General features: G+C 43.4%; 1 protein-coding gene across 4 annotated transcripts in view; it reads left to right on the forward strand.

Moving 5' to 3' along the window:
* PLEKHH2 (pleckstrin homology, MyTH4 and FERM domain containing H2) overlaps positions 1-20374 on the forward strand; it is a 119356-nt gene extending 98982 nt beyond the window's left edge. For all 4 annotated transcript variants that reach the window (XM_073339074.2, XM_073339077.2, XM_073339075.2 and 1 more), the window contains 3 exons: positions 3444-3527; positions 12707-12844; positions 13974-20374. In XM_073339074.2, the coding sequence (XP_073195175.2) occupies positions 3444-3527; positions 12707-12844; positions 13974-14156 (405 nt within the window). In that variant the 3' untranslated portion in view covers positions 14157-20374. The remainder of the gene's footprint in view (positions 1-3443; positions 3528-12706; positions 12845-13973) is intronic.
* The last annotated feature ends 577 nt before the right edge of the window (positions 20375-20951 follow it).

Raw genomic sequence — 20951 nt, forward strand, 5'->3', positions numbered from 1 at the left:
TAAAGACAGGCACTATATTTGCCTTTTTTCCAATCGTCTGGGACCTCCCCCGATGGCCACGAATTTTCAAAGATAATGGCCAGTGGCTCTGCAATCACATCAGCCAACTCCCTCAGCACCCTTGGATGTATTAGATTTGGCCCAATGGACTGGTGCATGTCCAGCTTTTCTAAGTAGTCCTTAACCTGTTCTTTCACCACTGAGGGCTGCTCACCTCCTCCCCATACTGTACTGCCCAGTGCAGCAGTCTGGGAGCTGACCTTCTCAGTGAAGACCGAGGCAAAAAAAGCATTGAATACTTCAGCTTTTTCCACATCTGTCACTAGGTTGCCTCCCCCATTCAGTAAGGGTCCCACGCTTTCCCTGACCACCTTCTTGTTGCTAACATACCTGGAGAAACCCTTCTTGTTACCCTTCACATCCCTTACTAGCAGCAACTCCAATTGTGCTTAGGCCTTCCTGATTACACCCCTGCATGCTTGAGTAATATTTTTATACTCCTCCCTAGTCATCTGTCCAAGTTTCCACTTCTTGTAAGCTTCCTTTTGTGTTTAAGCTCACTGAAGATTTCTCTGTTAAGCCAAGCTCGTCGCCTGCCATATTTGCTATTCTTTCTGCACCTCCAGATGGTTTGTTCCTGTGCCCTCAGTAAGGCTTCTTTAAAATACTGCCAGCTCTCCTGGACTCCTTTCCCCCTCATATTAGCCTCCCAGGGGATCCTGCCCATCAGGTCCATGAGGAGTCAAGGTCTGCTTTTCTGAAATCCAGGGTCCGTATTCTGCTGCTCTCCTTTCTTCCTTTTGTCAGGATCCTGAACTCGACCATTTCATGGTCACTGTTGCCCAGGTTGCTACCCACTTTTACTTCCCCTATCAATTCTTGTTTGCGAGCAGCAGGTCAAGAGGAGCATGGCTCCTAGTTGGTTCTTCCAGCACTTGCACCAGGAAGTTGTTCACAACACTCTCCCAGAACTTCCTGGATTGTCTGTGCACTGCTGTATTGCTCTCCCAGCCGATGTCAGAATGATTGAAGTCCCCCATGAGAACCAGGGCCTGTGATCTGGAAACTTCTTTTAGTTGTCTGAAGAAAGCCTCATCTACCTCATCCTCCCATTCTGGTGGTGTGTAGCAAACGCCCACCACAATATCACCCTTGTTGCACTCGCCTCTAAACTTAACCTGAAGACTCTCAGCAGGCTTTTATCCAGTTTCATACTGGAGCTCTGAGCAATCATACTGCTCTCTTCCATACAGTGCAACTCCTCCACCTTTCCCCCCCCCCCCGTCTTTCTTGAACAGTTTATAGCCATCCATGACTGTGCTCCAGTCATGTGAGTTACCCCACCAAGTCTCTTATTCCAGTCACATCATAGTTTGACTGTGCCAGGACTTCCAATTATTCCTGCTTGTTTCCCAGGCTTCTTGCGTTCATGTACAGGCACCTAAGATAACTAGCCAATTGCCGTAGTTTCTCAATATGAATCAGGAAGCCTCCCCTGTTGCACCCCCCTCCTCCTCCTCCTCATGTTTCCTCCCGGTATCCCACTTACTGCAGGGCTTAGGTCTCCAACCCCCAGCAAACCTAGTTTAAAGCCCTCCTCACTAGGTTAGCAAGCCTGCCTGCAAAGATGCTTTTCCCTCTCTTTGTTAGATGGATCCCATCTCCTCCTAGCAATCCTTCTTCCTGGAAGATCACATGGTCGAAGAATCCAAAGCCCTCTCTCTGACACCACCTGTGCAATGATGCATTTACCTCCACAATTCAATACCTGGGCCTTTTCCTTCAACAGGGAGGATGGATGAGAACATGACTTGCACCTTAAATTCCTTTATCCTTCTTCCCAGAGCCATGTAGTCTGCAGTGACCCACTCAAGGTCATTCTTGGCAGTATCATTGGTGCCCACATGGAGAAGTAGGAAGGGGTAGCAGTCGGAGGGCTTGATCAATCTCAGCAGACATACTGTCACATCCTGAACTCTAGCTCCAGGCAAGCAGCACGCTTCAAGTTTCCCAGTCTGGACAGCAGATGGGTGACTGTCCCCCTTATGAGGGGGTCCCTGACCACCACCACCCATCTCCTCCTCTTGGAGTAGTGATCATGGAACCCCCATCCCTAGGGCAATGCATCCCATGCCTTCTGGTAGATGGGGCTTCCTTCTGATCCCTTTCCTCAGATGACTCTTCCAAACCATGCTTCACCTTAGTTCCTGTGCAGAGAGCCTGAAAAGGATTTTCTCGGGTTCTCCTCTTTCTTCTTCTTCTGGAGGTCACATGCTGCCAATTTTCTTCCCCATTCTGCAATGCCTTCTCTGATTCTTCAGCATGCTGGGCCAGCAGTACCAAAGGCTGACTTCAATCCAAAAAGTCTACATTTTCTCTAATGCAATGCAGGGTTGATACTTGGGTCTCTAGTCCTTTAACCTTCTCTTCCAATATGGAGACCAGCTTGCACTTTGTACAGATGAAGTTGCTTCTATCCTCTGGAAGAAAGACAAACATGGCACATCTTGTGCAGGTCACAACAGCTGATTGCTCACTAGCCATATTGTCTTCCTTCTGAGAGCCTCTTCAGGTGCTGTAATTACTGCTCACAGAAGCCTGAAAGGCAAAAAAAACTCTGGGAACTCTCCCCAGGCAAAATCCCTCTGTTTGCCTCTCCTCTGTTCACAGCTCACTCGGTTCACAACTGGCTGCTTTTTTATAAGGCTGCTGGCTTGAAGCAGTTGCCCTGGCTCAAAGCCTTCCCTGTCAATCACTCAAGGCCCACCTGGAACAAAGCACTCCTAATTCACACTTTTCAAACAAACAATTACTGCTTGGATTAATAATAAGTAAATCCTAATAATATCTAGCCCATGTTTCCCCTGCATTCTAATGTCACTCCACACAGCATCCTCTCGCTACCTTTCACCTTGTTTTGAAGCAGCCTTTTTAAATTAATACTGTTTGGGTCTGCTTCAACTCCTATTAAAGACTTAAATGGGAGTTGGTTTTTGTCCTTAGAAGCATTAATAGAAATTAAATGTACAGAATAAATTTCAAGCAGATTCTCCCTTACTGGCATCTAAGTTACTGTTAAACATCCCACAACTTCGTTACTAAAGAAGACAGTATTGATTGAGACATGAATAATAGGGTTTTTATTGCTTCAGAACTTTGGGCTCAATTTACCTAAAAATCAATAAGCTAAATAAATGTTTGTGTCATGTGTCACCCTTGGACACACAAATCACAACACAGGTCTGGTAAATAAGATGTGATATCATTTTATTTCCCTTCAGACAATCCTAAGATATATACCCTAACTTCTTTGCATCACTTCTGCTTCCTTATATTTTGGTGTGATATATGACAAATTTTAAAGTGTCTGAGTCTTTTAATTAAGTTACTATTTAAAGCTAACCCCATTTATAACATGTAATGCAATGTTTCTCTTTTTGTAGCCTCTAACATCCACACTTGAGAGTTCCTTCGTATGGCTTGTTGTACATGAAGATGGCATAAGCATTCTAGAATACAGCTTTCTGGTAAAAGAAAAATAGTTTTAGTTTAAATATATTTCAGTAGTGAATATATTGGCCAAATTCATTCCTTATGTATTGCCACTGATTTAAATGAAATTACACCAGTGCTGAAATTGGTCCTGTATGCTTAGATGTGTAGTCCCTCTCTTAAAGCGTAAGTTTGTTACTATAAAATGTTTTAAAGTTACTGCCATGGTTATATTAGTACTGATGGTGGAAGTACCTCTTGATTACTTTGCTTGGTATTTATCATCTTTCTCAGGGAAAGATTTTATATTCTATCAAACTAGTAAATGAAATGATAAAGGAAAATCATAGATAAGATTCCTACAACAACCTGAACTCTTCCCACTTGAGGCTTTTATTTAAATGATCACTCAGACAATATGCACTAATGCAAAGGGATACAAAAATGCATTTACAGTTACATAATGATTATTCCCATTGTATTTGTTGAATACAATTTGTTAAGTCATATTGCCCTGTGTTGTTCAATCATGTAATTAAAGACTTGATTCTTTTCTCACTCAGTTGTGTAAAGTAGTAGTAACTCCATTGAAATCAATGGAGTGGCACTGGTGTAAATCTTGTGTACCTGAGAGGCTCCCTGTTTTAATTCAAATTTCCAAAGGTGTAGAATTAAATGTTGCTATCAGAATGTTAACACTGATTTTCCTTACTTGTTTAATTAAAATTTCTAACATAACATAGCACTAATGTAGACTTTTTCTCTAAACCTGCCTTTGTATTTAAAGATAGGTATAGAGCAGCGGTTCTCAAACTGTGGGTCAGGACCCCCAAGTGGGTCACTACCCCCATTTGAATGGGGTCGCCAGGGCTGACTTAGACTTGCTGAGGCCTGGGGCTGAAGCCCCTGGTATAGAGGAATTAGACAAATGTAATAAATATTAAAGGATGGAAAGAGGGAGAAGAGCAATCAAGCAGATTGAGAGGAAATAGAGGCTGCAGCGTGGCGTTACATCAACACTCTTCTCAATCCTTGAAGGTCTCCAATTTAAGTTCAGTTCAGTTTTTCTTAACATACAACTATGTTCCTCAGCCTGTAAGGTTGGCCTGTCAATGGACCAGGTCACAGGCCATCAGGCCTAGGGGTCAGAGTGGGACTTGGGAGTGAGGCCTACTGATTAGAGTTCAAACACCAAAGCCAAGGATCGAGACCGAGTCAAAGTCAGGAATCAGAGCCAACAGTCAGGACCGAAGTCAGAGTCCAGGGTTGAGGTGGAGTCAAGAGTCAGAGCTGAGGGTCGGAGCCGGATTACCAGGAGTCAGGGAAGGCAGGAGCAGGGCTGGTTCTTTGAGGAGTGTCCCTGTGGGTGCTCCACTTTAGGTATGTCCATGCACCCTGCTCTTGCAATCAGAGATTTCTTGTTTGTAGCAATGCCTGGTTGGATCGCACATGCGCCATCACCTCTCCTGCTGCCTCAGATAAAGGTCCTGCCACAATAGCCCCTACTAAAGAGCCTTTTCCCAAGAAGGCTACAAAAAAGAGGGCTCAGACTTCACCTTCGCAGGAATCAGCTAAGAAAAAACACTCCCCTACTGCCGAGACCACATTGGTATCAACGGCGCCAGGTACGTTGGACTCAGACACCAGGACCATCCGGTACCATGAGTACCCAGAGAGCAAAAGACACGAAGCAGGCAAGCTCTGCCGGAGGCTCAAAAGGCAAAGTAAAACCCTCTGCCACGGTACCGATGGAGCTAAAGAGATACTCGGTACTGAGTGATGCAGTGGTGCTGCCTGTGGTACCTACACTGCATAGCACAAGACTCTCAGCACCGAAGGCTACAATTCACATATCAGTACCACCAGCAACACCGACATAAGTACCGCCATTTCTTTTATCACAGCAGTTTAAGATACAGACCCACTGGTCTCTTCAGCACCAAAATCCCCACTCCTTGGTACTGACAGCACTCCAGTTGGATTGTACTGAGACACCTGACCACTCCACTTAGGTCTGCTCTGCCTCTCTCCAGTGATGATGAGGAGGATGAAGAATGAAGGGGAAATATATGCACCTCCTCACCAATAGCAGGACAGTCCCACCAAACAGGACACCACTCCTCTTCAGAGGCACCTAGCTGGTACAGGCACCCATGGGTGCCACCTCCCATGCCATTCCCATCAGATTGGCACTACTGGGACCCCTGGACAGCATACAGGGCCCTTTATATTGCAAGCCCACCAAGATTGAGAGCACCACATTCTCCATCATCACTGTCAAGGTTCCTCCCCCACTCTGAACTCTAGGGTGGAGATGTGCGGACTTGCATGAAAACCTCCTAAGCTTACTTTTACCAGCTTAGGTTAAAACTTCCCCAAGGTACAAATTAATTTTATCCTTTGTTCTTGGAATAACCACTGCCACCACCAAACTCTAACTGGGTTTACTGGGAAACATAGTTTGGACACGTCTTTCCCCCCAAAATCCTCCCAACCCTTGCACCCCACTTCCTGAGAAAGGTTTGGTAAAAATCCTTACCAATTTGCATAGGTGACCACAGACCCAAACCCTTGGATCTGAGAGCAATGAAAAAGCATTCAGTTTTCTTACAAGAAGACTTTTAATAGAAGTAAATAGGAGTAAAGGAATCACCCCTGTAAAATCAGGATGGTGGTACCTTACAGGGTAATCAGATTCAAAACAGAGAATCCCCCCTAGTCAAAACCTTAAGTTACAAAAAAGACAGACAGAAATAGTGATTCTATTCAGCACAATTCTTCTCAGCCATTTAAAGAAATCATAATCTAACACATACCTAGCTAGATTACTTACTAAAAGTTCTAAGACTCCATTCCTGGTCTATCCCCGGCAAAGCAGCATACCAACAGACACAGACCCTTTGTTTCTCTCCCTCCTCCCAGCTTTTGAAAATATCTTGTCTCCTCATTGGTCATTTTGGTCAGGTGCCAGCGAGGCTACCTTTAGCTTCTTAACCCTTTACAGGTGAGAGGATTTTTCCTCTGGTCAGGAGGGATTTTAAAGGGGTTTACCCTTCCCTTTACGTTTATGACAATCACCCATACCAGGATCCTCAGAAACCCAGGAGGAAACTGAGGAAACTTCAGACCAGGAAGCCTTACCACTGATGAACCTATCATCTTCATCACCGGACGAAACTATAATGCCTCCACTCCCCCCCACCACCGGGGATGACTTTATGCAATTCCAAGAGCTCTTCAAAAGGGTGGCTGGAGTCATCTGAATATATCCTTAGAGGAGGTACCTGAGTCACCACTTAAATTACTGGACATGTTTCAAACATCTACCTTGCCAAAGGTAGCACTACCGATTAATGATGCCATCATGGAGCCTGCCAAAATCCATCTGGCAGACCTTGGCAACAGCACCTCCATCATGCAAAAGATCTGAAAAAATACTATGTACCATGTAAAGGAATGGAGTTCTTGTTTACACACCCCACACTGAACTCTTTAGTGGTGGACACAGTAAATGAGAGGGGAAGGCAACACCACACCAGAACTCCATATGACAAGGAATGGAAGAGGCTAAACCTCTTTGGTTGCAGGGCAGAGTCATCTGCAACATTGCAGTTTCAAATAGTTAATTATGAAGCCCTGCTATCAAAATACACACAATATTTTCCATAATGTCAGAATTTATTGATAGCTTACCAGAAAACAAAAAGGAGCAATTCAAGGCCAACGTTACTGAAGGTCATCTCATTGCCAGGACTCATAGGCGCCGACTTCTACTGGTGCTGGTGGGTGCTCGACCCCCCTCTGCTCCCAGACCTGCCCTGATCCCATTCCAACCCCTTCCCCAAAGTCCCCGCACCAACTTCACCCCGTCCCTGCCCCAATTCCTACTCCTTCCCCAAATCCCTGCCTTGGCCCCACCTCCTCCCCTGAGCATGCCATGTTCCTGCTCCTTCCCCCTCCCTCCTGAAGCTTGCTACAGCTGTTTGGCAGCAGCAAGCGCTGGGAGGTAGGTGGAGGAGCGGAGACACGGCGTGCTCAGGGGAGGAGGAGGTGAGGTAGGGAGGGGAGCTTGGCTGCTGGTTGGTGCAGAGCACCCACTAATTTTTCCCCAGGGGTGCTCCAGCCCCAGAGCACCCACGGAGACAGTGCCTATGGCCAGGACAGCACTGCAGGCCTCACTTGACTCCACAGACATGGCAGCAGGCTCCATTGCAACATCGGTGGTCATGCACCGTGCATCATGGTTCCCTCTTTCAGGGTTCCTGACAGAGGTGAGGAAACGGTCAAGGACCTGTCCTTTGAAGCCCCAAAACTATCTGCAGCCAAAATAGATAAGTCCCTTCATACTCTGTAAGATTCAAGGGCAACACTAAAATCCCTGGACAGCTATACACCTACAAATAAGAAGAAACAGGACAGGTATAATGCGCAGAGATTCAGGTCACCACCATACACACAACCACAGAGGCAATACAACCAACACCACAGGTAAAGACAAACCCCGACCCAACCTTTGACATTTGTGGGTTGAGAGGGTTCTGTGTGGGGCAATCTGGGTGTGGACAGTTCAGTGGGGGATCTGGGTGCTGGGGATCTGGAAGCACAAGGGCTTGTTGGGGGGTTCTGGATGCAATGGTAATGGGACTCTACAGGGGGGTCCAGCTGAAGGTGGTTGAGGCTAAGTGAGGGGGTGTCTCGGTGTGGGGGGATAGAGCTCGGCCAGGAGGCCTGGGTGTGGGGGGCTTAATGGGGGTTCCAGATGCTGGGGGAGAGGGGCTCAGTGGGGTGGGGATCCATGTGCAGCTGGTTGGGGCTCGTAGGGTGGAGGTGGCTCGTCGAGGTGGTCCAGGTGCAGGGGGAGTGGGGCTCATCGGGGGAGGTTCTGGGTGCTGGGGGGGAGGTGAGGCTCGGTGGGCGGGTCTGGATATAAGGGGGTCTGGATGCAGGGGGGTTGGGTGGATGGGGGAGCAGCTCCCTAAACAGTGATCCGTCCTCCTGCAGCTGAGGAGCGATGAGTTCAGGAAGCACTGGGGGAAGGGAAGAGTTTGCAGAGCTTCCTGCAGCTGGGGGAGAAATTTATAGGTGAGTCTGATACAGCCCTGGATGCCATGCAGGGGAAGAGGAAGTCCTGTCCTCTCCAGCCCAACCGGGACTAGCAGCTGAGCCTGGCACAGGGTAGGAGCCACAAGCCGGGTCTTTCCCAGTCCCACCCCCTGCCCCACAGTGATCTACCTCTCTCTTGGCTGCCCTGGGCACCTGAAATATACTGCTGGAGAGGGTTGCAGGACTGCTCTTGCAGCTTCCCTTTGCTTACCCGTCAGAAAGCAATTTTTCTGCGGAGAAGCAAAGACATCTGTGGGAGACAAATTCTGTGCATGTGCAGTGGCCCAGAATTCCCCCAGGAGTAGCATTTCCTCTGACCCTGCTCCTAACCCGGGTCACACAAGATCAGGAGGGACAAATCAAAAGTCATCCTAATGCACCTACGTGGCCCAGAAAAACATGGTTCCCTTACCTATTAAAGGTTATGGCATGCCCACCCCGAACTCTTCCTCTAATACCTCATCTCCTCTCCCAAGACGTGGGACACATCCACCAACCCAACCCGACAATATCTCACCTCAAGGCATGGCTACTCCATGGCTGAGAGAAAATGAAACAACCTGCTCGGAGGAAGTAAAAGACATCTTACTGAACAGCCATAGATCAAATACAAGACAGATATATACTCATAAATGGAAATGGTTCAGCATATAGTGCCAGAGCAAACAAATCATACCAACAACCTCTTGTTTACCAAGAGTATTGGATTACATATTAGAACTAAAAACTGGGACTCTCCACAAGCTCTATCAAGGTACACCTTGCAGCTCTCACAGCTTTCCACAATCAGGTGGATGGGGTCACCATATTCACCCACTCAACAACCAAATGCTTCCACAAGGGCATTAAGAACACTTACCCTAAAATAAGGACCCCTATGTGGGACCTCAACCTGGTCTTATGTGGATTTATAAAAATGCTGTTTGAACCGCTAGCCACGTGTTCATTACTCCATCTATCGATGAAGATGGCTTTCCTCATCACCATTATGTCTGCTCGATGTGTGGGAGAACTTGGTGCCCTAATGGCACACCCTCCTAATGGCAACGTTCTTTAAAAGATAAAGTTACCCTAAGACCACACCCCAAATTTCTACCACAAGTTGCCTCTCCTTTTCATTTAAGCCAACCCATTTACCTGCGTTTTTCCATAACCGCATGCAGACAAGAGAGGCATCACTCCACACCCTGGACATCTGAAGAGCATTAGCCTTCTACATTGAAAGAACAAAAGCCTTTTGAAAAAAATCACCAAAACTATTTGTCTCTAATAGAATGATCAAAAGGGGAAGCCATCATCTCAAAACAGAGACTATCCAAATGGAAATCAGGACCCATCCACTTTTGTTATGAAAAACATCAGTTACAAGCCCCATTGGGAGCCTGCACATACTCTACCAGAGCACTTTCAACATGCATAGCCTCTCTCAATAACGTCCCCATTATGGACATTTGCAGAGCAGCAACTTGGGCATCTGCCCACAAATTCACAAAGCACTATGCTATAGAGCAGGGGTAGTCAATTATTTTTTGTAAAGGTCCAAATTTCTTGGCCAAAGGTATAATCAAGGTCCAGCCTCCAGAGATACTAATAATAAAAAGCTCTAACAGTAATGATACTAAGTAAATGAAAAGATTTCAGGGTCTGTTCTAAAGCATTTGGCGGGCCAGATTTGGCTCATGGTCTGCCTATTGACTACATCTGCTATAGAGCAACAGTAATCTTTGGACATTCTATTTGGACTCATGGTCAATCATGAGCAGAACTCCAAAACGGCTCCCTTCCATGGAGAGGCACTACTCGACAGTCACCTAAAATGGAGCACCCACAGAGACACTCCTCAAAGAAGAAGAGAAGGTTACTCACCCCGTGCAGTAACTAAGGTTCTTTGAGATGGTTGTCCCTATGGGTGCTTCACTACCTTCTCTCCTCCCCTCTACTTTGGCGTTTTATGCTAGATTCTCCGTGGTAGAGACGGAACTGAGGCGGCACGAGACGGCGACGGTGCATGCGTGACCCAACCAGGCACTGCTACTACAGATTTCCAATTACAAGTGCAGGGCACATAGACACACCTAAAGTGGAGCACTCACAGGGACAACCATCTCGAAGAACCTCAGTTACTTCACAAGGTGAATAATCTTCTCTTCTGAGGCAGGAGTGAGGCTAGAACAGGATGGGAACAGAACCTGTCCTGCACCCGGCCTTGGGCTGGAGCAGTGGAGGAGCAGAGCAGGAGCAGGGCTTGGAGAGACAAACACAGGGAGACAAACTGTGGGTGTGAGCATAGAGCAGCAGGGAGCTACTGCTAATAAATTTCAGAACCAGCCTGCAGGTTTCCTCAGCCAATGAGGCAGGATGGTCCAACAGGCAGCCTGGCTGGCTCAGTAGGATGTTAGCAGTATTGAACAGGTGCAGCTGAGGGCAGTCTCACTATGGAGGTTCTGACCTCTTCTTGGAAAATGCAGACAAACCTAACACAAAATGTAATGGGGAAAAAGTTAGGGTAATCCTGTCTTTTACAGTTTGGATGAGGTCCTTTTTGCTAGTTGAAAAACAAGGGCAAAAGAGAGTTTGGTACCCAGGAGATTAAAATAAATTACTGTACAGATATTTTTCTCATGATAATTTAAAATGTACTGTGGCAAATTGCCAGCACTACTATGATGGGTCTCATACTTTCTCTTCTGTTGCGGGGTTCAAGGCACCGTTTCTTGCCCCTCAACTGGGGTATTAACTGCCGCACTAGTGTCCTAGAGGAGGGGAGTGGAGAGGGAGGGACCCAGGCCCGCCCTCTAATTGGGGTCCCAGCCCAGGGGCCCTAGGGATAGCAGTAAACCACTAGAACTAGCGGTTCCTTCCCCTGGGCTACTTCCCTCCCCTGCCCTCCCTCTGCACAAAGCAGGTGTCCCCTTACATAGGGTCTTAGTCTTCTTAGCCCACCACAGCACTTCTCCAAACTCTCCTCTGCTTCCCTCCAAACTGCTCTCTGCTCCAACGCCAATCCACTCCGCTTCAGCTCCTCCAAACGGCTCTCTACTCCCACATCAATCCACTCTGCTTCAACTCCTCCAAACTGGTCTCTGCTCCAACACTAATCCACTCTGCTTCAACTCCTCCTCTTATCTGATTGAAGCAGAGGGGTTTTATCATGTGATTGGCTTCAGGTGCTCTAATTGGCTTCAGGTGCTTTAATTAATTTATAGCAAACTTTCTTCCCTTGACAGGAAATAAGGCTCCCTTCCAACACTCTCCTACTGCCCTCTGGCCATGCTGTATCACAGTACATATTTTCATGTTCTCTGTAGGTATAAATACCTGCTTACTATATGTTCCATTCTGTGCATCCGATGAAGTGGGCTGTAGCCCACGAAAGCTTATGCTCTAATAAATTTGTTAGTCTCTGAGGTGCAACAAGTAACACAGCTGCTACTCTGATATCTATATTGAAACACTATCCATATTGATTGATATAATATTAGGTCTGAATCAGCACAACAATGGCAGTGACTCAACAGCTACATGTCCAGTGTTGTGTGTTGTATAATACAGGCCAAAAATTCAAAGTTTGCTGCTTCTCTCCATGCAGAAGGTTTTGTGCACTATTAGTTCTGTGAACAAACCACCGATTTTATCCCCATTTGTGAGCACAAAGGGTTTTGCCAATGTGAATTGTATCACTTATACTCACAAAGATTGGATTGAAATCCTTTTTGAAAGTATGGGCCCTGAGATTCGACTTCTTTAGAGCCTGATCGAACTCCCAATAGGACTCTTAACATTGACTTCAATGGGAGTCGGATTGGGCCTTTCATTTCTCATGTAAGTTGTGTGCCTGAGTCCAGACTCAAAAATTGTAACCATTAAACTAAATATATATAACATTAATTAGAAACAGGGCCACTCATGGAAGCAGAAGTCTCTCACAATGAAGGCCTGAGGGAAACAGGCACAAAATTTGCAATTAGATTCAAAATTCTACAAAAGGGGCTGAAAACAGTATTTTGAAATCAGCTGAGTCATTATGTTTGAAGAAGTATTCACTGTAGTCTTTTTCTCTGTATTTTTCTGTATACATGAAACTGTTTTTTCCTTTGTTCTTTCTTTAAAGCGATTAATAGTTACATATGTACACAAAAGTCTGATGACCTTCGGAGGCTACCAAGATGACTTTATGCTGGTAGTTAACAATGCTCAGTCAAAAGACAAGCCAAATGAAAAACTCCTTTTTGCCATGGCAAAACCAAAGGTTGGTACACTAGCTGAAATCATTTCCAGTGTCTGTTGCGTCTTTGTACTTAAGTACCCTTGTGTATATGCACAAGGTGAAGCACCTGCTGTTCAAAACATCCTCCGGTTATTAGTTTTTGCATAATGAATTTAAAGGGGGAAGCAATTAAAAACATAAAAGTCAATTTTCTTGTTTTAATGACCCTTCCCGCAGAGTTCCAGACTTTACAGACAAGGACAATTAGGGAGATAAAAGACAGGAAGTATATACAGTGCCTAAAAATCAGTATAGCTGCAATTTTAAAAAAATGTTTGGGTCCCCATTAAAGCAATGTCTGCATTTTATGATGGCCTTCCAAAAGGTTATACACTTCTCCAAAATTCTAGGACTAAGGAACTCTTTTTGGTAATATTAGTCTAGACTCTCTCTCACTACTAATATTGCCTACCAGCATGAACAAAACAAATAAAACCAGAATTTCAGCTATGACTAAGGAGTGAAACTCTAGTTTCTATAAGCCAGAACAACCTACCAGTAGGATCATAGTTTCCTGCATATAACTTCAGTTCAAAATTGTGTCTCTTCATAGAAATATGCACAGGTGTATATCAAACAGTTCAAGAAACAGTGATTTTCTATCAAATCATCCCTTTAAAGGGGAGTTTTTTGGCGGTTCCATGGAGAAGGCATGGTGCACAGCCTCCCAGATCTTTGAAGAAAACCCCACAGCCACCTGAGCGTCAGCCCATCTGGACTGCTTCTTTAAGACTTGTGCAGGAGACATACAACACTGCATAGGAAAAGTTAGGCAGCATGAAGTAAAATTATTCCCTGAGACATGTATTAGTCTGTAAAACTTTCTCCTAAAGAAGTGGTGGAAACTGTGTTGCTTGAATCATTTAAAATTGTTCAGGACAAAACACTCCATGTACTTACTCTAAGGAATAATCCTGTATTGGCAGAGAGATAGGCAAGATAACCATAACCCTAACAAGTATTTTTCCCATCTATAATTTCTTTGATAAAATATAAGAACTTTTATAAAAAGATAATGTCAGTCCCTCACTAAAAACTTAGCTATTTCTTCAGGGTCAAAACACAAGTTATCTGTTTCTGGAAAAATATTCTAGTATGTTTCTTGTTACAGATTCTTGAGATCACTCTACTGATTGCCAGCTATATTAACCACTTCCCTCAGCAAAAGGGGGCTGCTCATCATCTCTCTGCTCCAGCACTACTCTCACCTCAAACAGGACAGAAAACCAAGGAATCGGGGAGTCAACCGCTTCTTTCGAACAGCAGACCAACCAAAGGTCCTACTTTGTTATGAAAGGAACAGATACCTGTGAAAATGTATGCTTATGGTATGCTTCCTATATTGACTGAACATCTTTGGATGTGCCAGATACACATCATATGCTAGTTTGTAACACAAGCCAAGAAAGGTGGACTGGTTTCCATTCATTTTAGTTAGAGTTCCCTGTTAAAACTCTGCAAACAAATTGCAGGTGGGGCAATTACCCTATCAGATGAAGCTCACCCCATTTCTGAACACAGGGGTTCAAAAATACTTCTGAAGAGGGTTCTTTTGTGGGTGGGGAGTTGGTCTTTGAAATGATTTCAGTAAGTGTCAGGGATTTTAAAGACATTTCCCCAGGGAGGACAATGTCTTCACCTCTCCACCCTTATTTTTCAAATTATGCAAGTTGCATAACCTTGGTTATGCGAAAGCATACATGTACTTTCCACTCCCTCATGCCTTCTTGTCTGCAATACAAGCACTCCAGGACACAGTCTAAAAGGATACATTTTTGTGAAAGCCCTTTTAAAAAAGTATTGGCAGCACATCATTGATCATACATCTTATAATTTATTATAAATGTCTTCTCTTATACAACAGTTTACTTGTGTGATCCCCAGCAATGGGCTGATAGTTTATACACAATTCTTCTTTTTGATTTTCTAAATCTAAATTGGGCATATGCTGTACAAAACATAGTGGATATTTTAAAAAAACAGTGTATATATTCTTTTAAAAATCAGTTTGGCCTGCTAATTTTTTCCCTTCTTTAAATAACATAGTCGAGAAATGAGTAAGTTAGAATTCAAACCACAAACACAATATATAAAGCACTTACATGAATAGGTACATGTAAACTTGGAGACAGACTTCATAAAATGTGTGATGTATATACTGTACATATCAGTAGTATAGCATAGTATTTTGTAAATATAAGCCTAATACAAGAAAGTGTTCTACTTGTCATTGTTTTAGTGTTCTTCATATTTAATCCATGCATTTCACACCATAATATTAGTATGAGAGCCCATTGCCCATTAAAAACATTTAAGAGATTCAATTCAAACAAACCATTGACCTTGTAGATATATTTCTTAATTTCTGTTGCCACTAATGCTAGTTATCAAGGACATTTATCACTTAAACATGAGTTTTATCCCTCATGGCTTATTCTAGAACCTGGAGTAATGTTATAATGCTGTATTTGTAACCTCTGAAGATTAATAATCTCTGTTTATGGTATCACTTTAAAAAAGTATGGAATCCATCTCATGGTGCTTGCCCCTTACACAAGGCAGAGTTTATATTCCTGAAGGACTGAGACCAGATTATAAAGGACATAATTTCCATTCTTCTATTTTTAAAAACTGGAGAAAGAGATTGAAAGCTGAATTCATAGCATGGGTGCTACAAAGCACTTAATAAGACACCTAATTCTTCTGAACATCTTCTAAATCCTGCTAAATCCACTGGTCTCCATGGCTTCAACACCATTAACAAAATACTGTAGAAGGTTAAAGCTCTGACCTGGAAACTATTAACTGAGAATAACTAGCTGAGTCATTACACAGGCAAAGCCCGCATTGACATTAAGTAAAAAGTGCAGGATCGGCCCCCTGCAACCCAGTTCTACAAGGAAACACATGCTTAATTCTGTGTATGTGAATAGTCTCATTGAGGTCAATAAGCCACACATAACCATAAGTGTTTTTAGGATCAGGGTCTTAGTAATGAATGTCAAGAAATTCCTCTCATCTTGTTAGTGATATTATGCAAGAAGAGATTTTTTTTATTTTGAAGAGAAGATAGAACCTATTAAAGAAATCCAGAGCTCTATTCTAACCGCAAAACGGGGCTCTACATGTGCAAACCACTTCAGCCTTCTGTCTCACATCAGTCTCTCTACAGCTTGCTGGCCAGTCCTTTGTAACACATCAGCAACGGTTACTTTATCCCGCCAGTGGACACAAAGTATTCTTCACAAGCCTCTCTGCTGGAATGCTTTAAGTTTTCTGTTTTGGGTTCCTAGCATTTGCCAAGTTTCAGAAGCATGTAATAATGTGGATATCACAACGGCATTGTATAACTTTATCTTGGTTCTTGTATCAGTCTCCTTTTTTCTTCAGATATTTGCCAGTCTCAAAAAGGCTCCATTTGTCTTCCCAGTTCTTGCTTTCACCTCCTTATGGAGTCGGCCATTAGAACTAATTGTACTTCCAAGATACACAAAAACTCATTAACCATGCCATATTCTTCACTGTTGATCACTTAGGCACTATCATTACCGACTTGTCTTTCGATGACTTTCATTTTCTTTTGGCTTATTCTTAATCCTAGTTCGGTGGTCTCACATTTGATATTAATAGTGGTCTTTTACATAGTATCATCTTCTATGTCCAATGGAGCAATGTCATCTGGAAAATTGAGATTTTGAAGTTTTCCTTTACTCCATATAATTCCTGTATCTTCCTTTGATGTTGCTTTTCATACCACATAATCCATCACAGTGCAGAAGAGGAGAGGTGTTAAGATGCATCCCTGTCACACTCCAGTGACAATATCCAACCAGTTGGTCTCTCCACTTTGTCCTTACACAGCATTTTGAACCTTCATACAGATTCTTTGTCAGTATGTCTTAGTACATCTGAAGAACAGTGTTATAATACAGTAACTCCTTACTTAAAGTCATCCCGGTTAACGTTGTTTCGTTGTTACGTTGCTGATCAATTAGAGAACATGCTCGTTTAAAGTTGCACAATGCTCCCTTATAATGTCTTTTGGCAGCCGCCTGCTTTGTCCACTGCTTGCAGGAAGAGCATCCTGTTGCTGCTAGTTGGTGGGGGCTTGGAACCAGGGTGGACCGCCAGCCCCCGTATCAGCTCCCCGCTCCCCTAAGTTCCCTGTGCAGCAGCTGCCCAGCAGGCTATCAGTTGCCAGCAGTTCAGCTGTCCCTTTCCTCACTGCCATGTGCTGCTCCTGCCTTCTGCCTTGGAGCTGCTCTCCAGAGCCTCCTGCTTGCTGGGGGGGGGAGGGAGAAGAGGGGGGCTAATGTCAGGGTGTTCCCCGCCCCCCTGCTCCTGCACCCCGCTTACACCATCTCCATAGAGCAGGGGGGACACAGGACAGGGCTCAGGATGGAGGGAGCTTCCTGGCAGCAGCTGCTGCGGTCTCAGCTTGCTGATTAACTTAACAAGGTAGTGTACTTAAGAGTGGTGTCGGTGTACTTAAAGCGGAAATGCGCATCTCTCTCTCTCACACACACACAGGGTGTGTGGCTGTCTCCCCTCCTTCCATTCGTGCTGCCTTGTAGAGTGTGGGGCTACATTAACAACAATGAGTTAACCCTTGAGGGCTCAGCCAATTGCTAATTCATCATTTAGCAGTAAGGCATTCCCTGGGAAATATCCCACCCTCTGACTCCATCACCTCAACCAAGTTTCACAATCATCATCACTGTGTACAATATTAAATTGTTTGTTTAAAACCTGTATTGTGTGTGTGTGTAGTCTTTTGTCTGGCAAAAAGAAATTTCCCTAGAACCTAACCCCCCCCCATTTACATTAATTGTTATGGGGAAATTGGATTAGCTTAACATCATTTCGCTTAAAGTTGCATTTTTCAAGAACATAACGACAACGTTAAGTGAGGAGTTACTGTATTTCTCTTCTTCTCTGTCTTTTGAAAGACCACTCTTAAAATCTATATTGTTTAATATTTGACTCCCCCTGCAAGCAGTAATTTACCTATTTATCATTGTACAGGGGTAGCTACTACCACAAGAGGTGGTTGGTTAGGTGAGTTCTGCTTGGTTAGGTGAGTTCAGCCTTCCAGCCAAACTTCAAAAATGACTCTCCTTTCAGGGTGTGATGGTTCTCAGGGTAACAAGACTGTGAGTCACCTTGTTACCCTTCTTTCTAGCTGGAGGAAGTCTTGTCTGTGGTAACTGGGTGTTAGCTATCTAACACCACCAGCCTCTCAGCCACTCAAGCACTCTCCTCCGGGCTATGTGAGCTCTGTCTTTGCCTTGCAGGTTGAGGTGCCCCCTCCCCCAGTCTCCTTGAAGCATTCCCCTATGATAGCCAACCCCTGACACTGGCTACTCACAGAAAGCTCAGATCTTCTGCTCCCAAAGGAACAGCGTTACCCCAGTTTACCTTAAACCACCACTCTTGTATAACACACAGGACTTGTACTGATACAAAAGAAAGTTTATTTAAGAAAGAATAGAGATTCTGTTAGAAATAAGAGAAAGTGATGGAAACAAATAGTTACAATACAAACAATGTCATAAAACACTAACGAGGGCCTACACTTATAAATAGTTACCCTTTCTGTCTAATAAAGTAGGTTTTTCCCCCAAAACACAGTCAGTTGTAAAGCTGGCTGGCTTTACAGAACAAAGATCTAATTTTTCATGAAAAATACACCTGTTCAACAAGATGTCTCCTCACTGAATGGATCTGGAGTACCTCTCCTGCCTCTGTATTACCCTGTGTGACAGGGTGCGACTCACCACTGTGGCATCCCCAGCTGGATATCCCAGGGATCAGCTCTTCTAGCCAGTGCACCCTCTTCACTTCTGCTCGAGGGAACCATGTCACGCCCAGGTGTCCTCTTTGTGATACAGCCCTCTGGCTGTGCTGCACTCTGTGCTTCCCCACTTCCACGGGATGTCTCTGTAGTCCCTGTCAAGCCACTTCTCTTAGTGGTGACTACAGTCTACTGTTTAGCCACTTCCCCACTACTCCTAGTCCCAGCCCACGGAACAGCCCAGGGACCTGCTGGTACGGTTGGCGGTGTACCGACTCTTACTGGTACGCCAGACTGGACCGGCTTACTTTCACCTTTGTCCATACCCCTACATCCTGCTTCTCAGTTCAGACTTGTGCTGCAGCTCCACAATAGTTCCCCACTTTGAGCATTGATTGTAGATCAATATTGGCCAAATATTATATGGGTCATCTGTATAGCTAAATATGCTGCGTGGGGGAATAATTGTGCCAACTGTGTTATATCATTGTTTGGTTCAACATATTACAGATGTACATGGTAGTAACATATATTAGTAATATAGCTATAATGCAGGTTGGTTTCAGCCACACAGGCATGATTAAATTGTTTTTATGCAGGATGGAGGTGAACTTTCTTTTTGGATTTGGGTGTGTACACAGACTCCAAAACCTTGAGACATTCTCAGGGGAAGAAGGTATTGTTATTTTTATGGAAATCCTTCAGCTTGGACCATTTTACATCCTTGTGTTTTCTTACTTCAGGGGTAAAAATCTGGCCCCATTGAAGTCAATGGCAAAAGTCCCGTTGACTTCAGTGGGAATCCCACATATTTATCAGATGACAGAGCAATTTCACTGGAGTAACTTTACATGATGCAAGCATAACCATTGGCAATGGTTTCTAACCCACTCCTCTAAACACTATTGAACACTTAGTATTGGTTCAAGAGCACAGTTTAACGGTAACCTCATTGTAGCTCCTTTTGAAGCTTTTTGTGTCAGAGACTAGTTTATTTAATACAAAAATAGCCATTTAAAAAGGAGAGGGGAATAACATGGCTATCTAAAAATCTCTAGTATATCTTACTGAACCTACTGGAAAAACAATAATTGTATGTGTAATTTACCAGTATGTTGAAATGTAACTTGTAGCTCTGACCATGAATTAGTAATTGCAGCACATTTAATTTATGTGTAGAGTATTTGTATTTATTCTTAAGTATATTTAGCACTCACTTTTTGTATAAGGTATTTTTATATAAATTTTAAAGCCTTCTAAAAATAAGGGAACTACCAAAGAGATCGGTCAGATTCTTATGCAAACCCATCAAAATGAAGGCAAAAAAAATGTTAGAGTGACATTTGTTTCATACTGGTTTTAATTTTTTTTAAATATCAAGTCACATAAGCTTTATGGGTTCTAAGAATATAGTGGATATTAAACAAAGAAATTTAAACTATTGAAGCCTTTTGCTAAGCCTACAAAATCTTACACATGTCATCTAAAGTTGGTAAAATTACACTAAAAATATAGTTTTGATGTAAGGGAAACAATGTTTATGTTTTAAATAACTATATGTAAATCACAGATCTAATCATGTTTAAGAAAGAGCAATTATTTCCTTAAATGGTGCTAGTTCTATGCAAGTGCTAGGGGAGTTTTGTTTTGTTTTGTTTTTTGGTTGTTGTTAAAAAGTGAAGTACTGTATATATCTGTTTCTAGAGAACAATGTTGTATGAAGAATTATAGTTATAACATTTTCTCATGTTCGTTCAAATCATGTTTTATTCCTTTGCAATAAATATAGTTCTATCTAAAAACCTGCTTATTTCACTCATTCCACTGTTAGGATGTTATCTTGTGAACCAGGAGGTTTAAGTATCTGGGAAAAACACTTCTAACGCTTAGGTAACATTAAGCTAAAAACAATGCTACTGGTATTTATGTAGGCTTGGGAGGATTAGATTTTTATCAAGTAAATGTCAGTAAACATGGATTTCACTGAACACACAAAACCAACAAAATATTTCCATCGATAATTGTAATTTACAGATAGGCAAAGTAAGAAAAATGCTTTTTGAGAACTTAAGAGTTTTATTTAAGGATATTTAGTTTGTATATTTTGACATATGATGTTGACAGTTTATGTTTTAATGATTATAAAGCTTTAACTCTTTGAATCCAACTATCTACACAGTCATTAATTATCTGAACTCTCATTGTCTCATCCCCGCTAACTTCCCACAACTCTGAAATTTAAAATCAATAAAAATAGAAAAAAGTGCTTAAAAATAAACATTGATACTAGCCAAC

The sequence above is a fragment of the Lepidochelys kempii genome, chromosome 3, assembly GCF_965140285.1.
Source record: "Lepidochelys kempii isolate rLepKem1 chromosome 3, rLepKem1.hap1, whole genome shotgun sequence".
Lineage (NCBI taxonomy): Eukaryota > Metazoa > Chordata > Testudines > Cheloniidae > Lepidochelys > Lepidochelys kempii.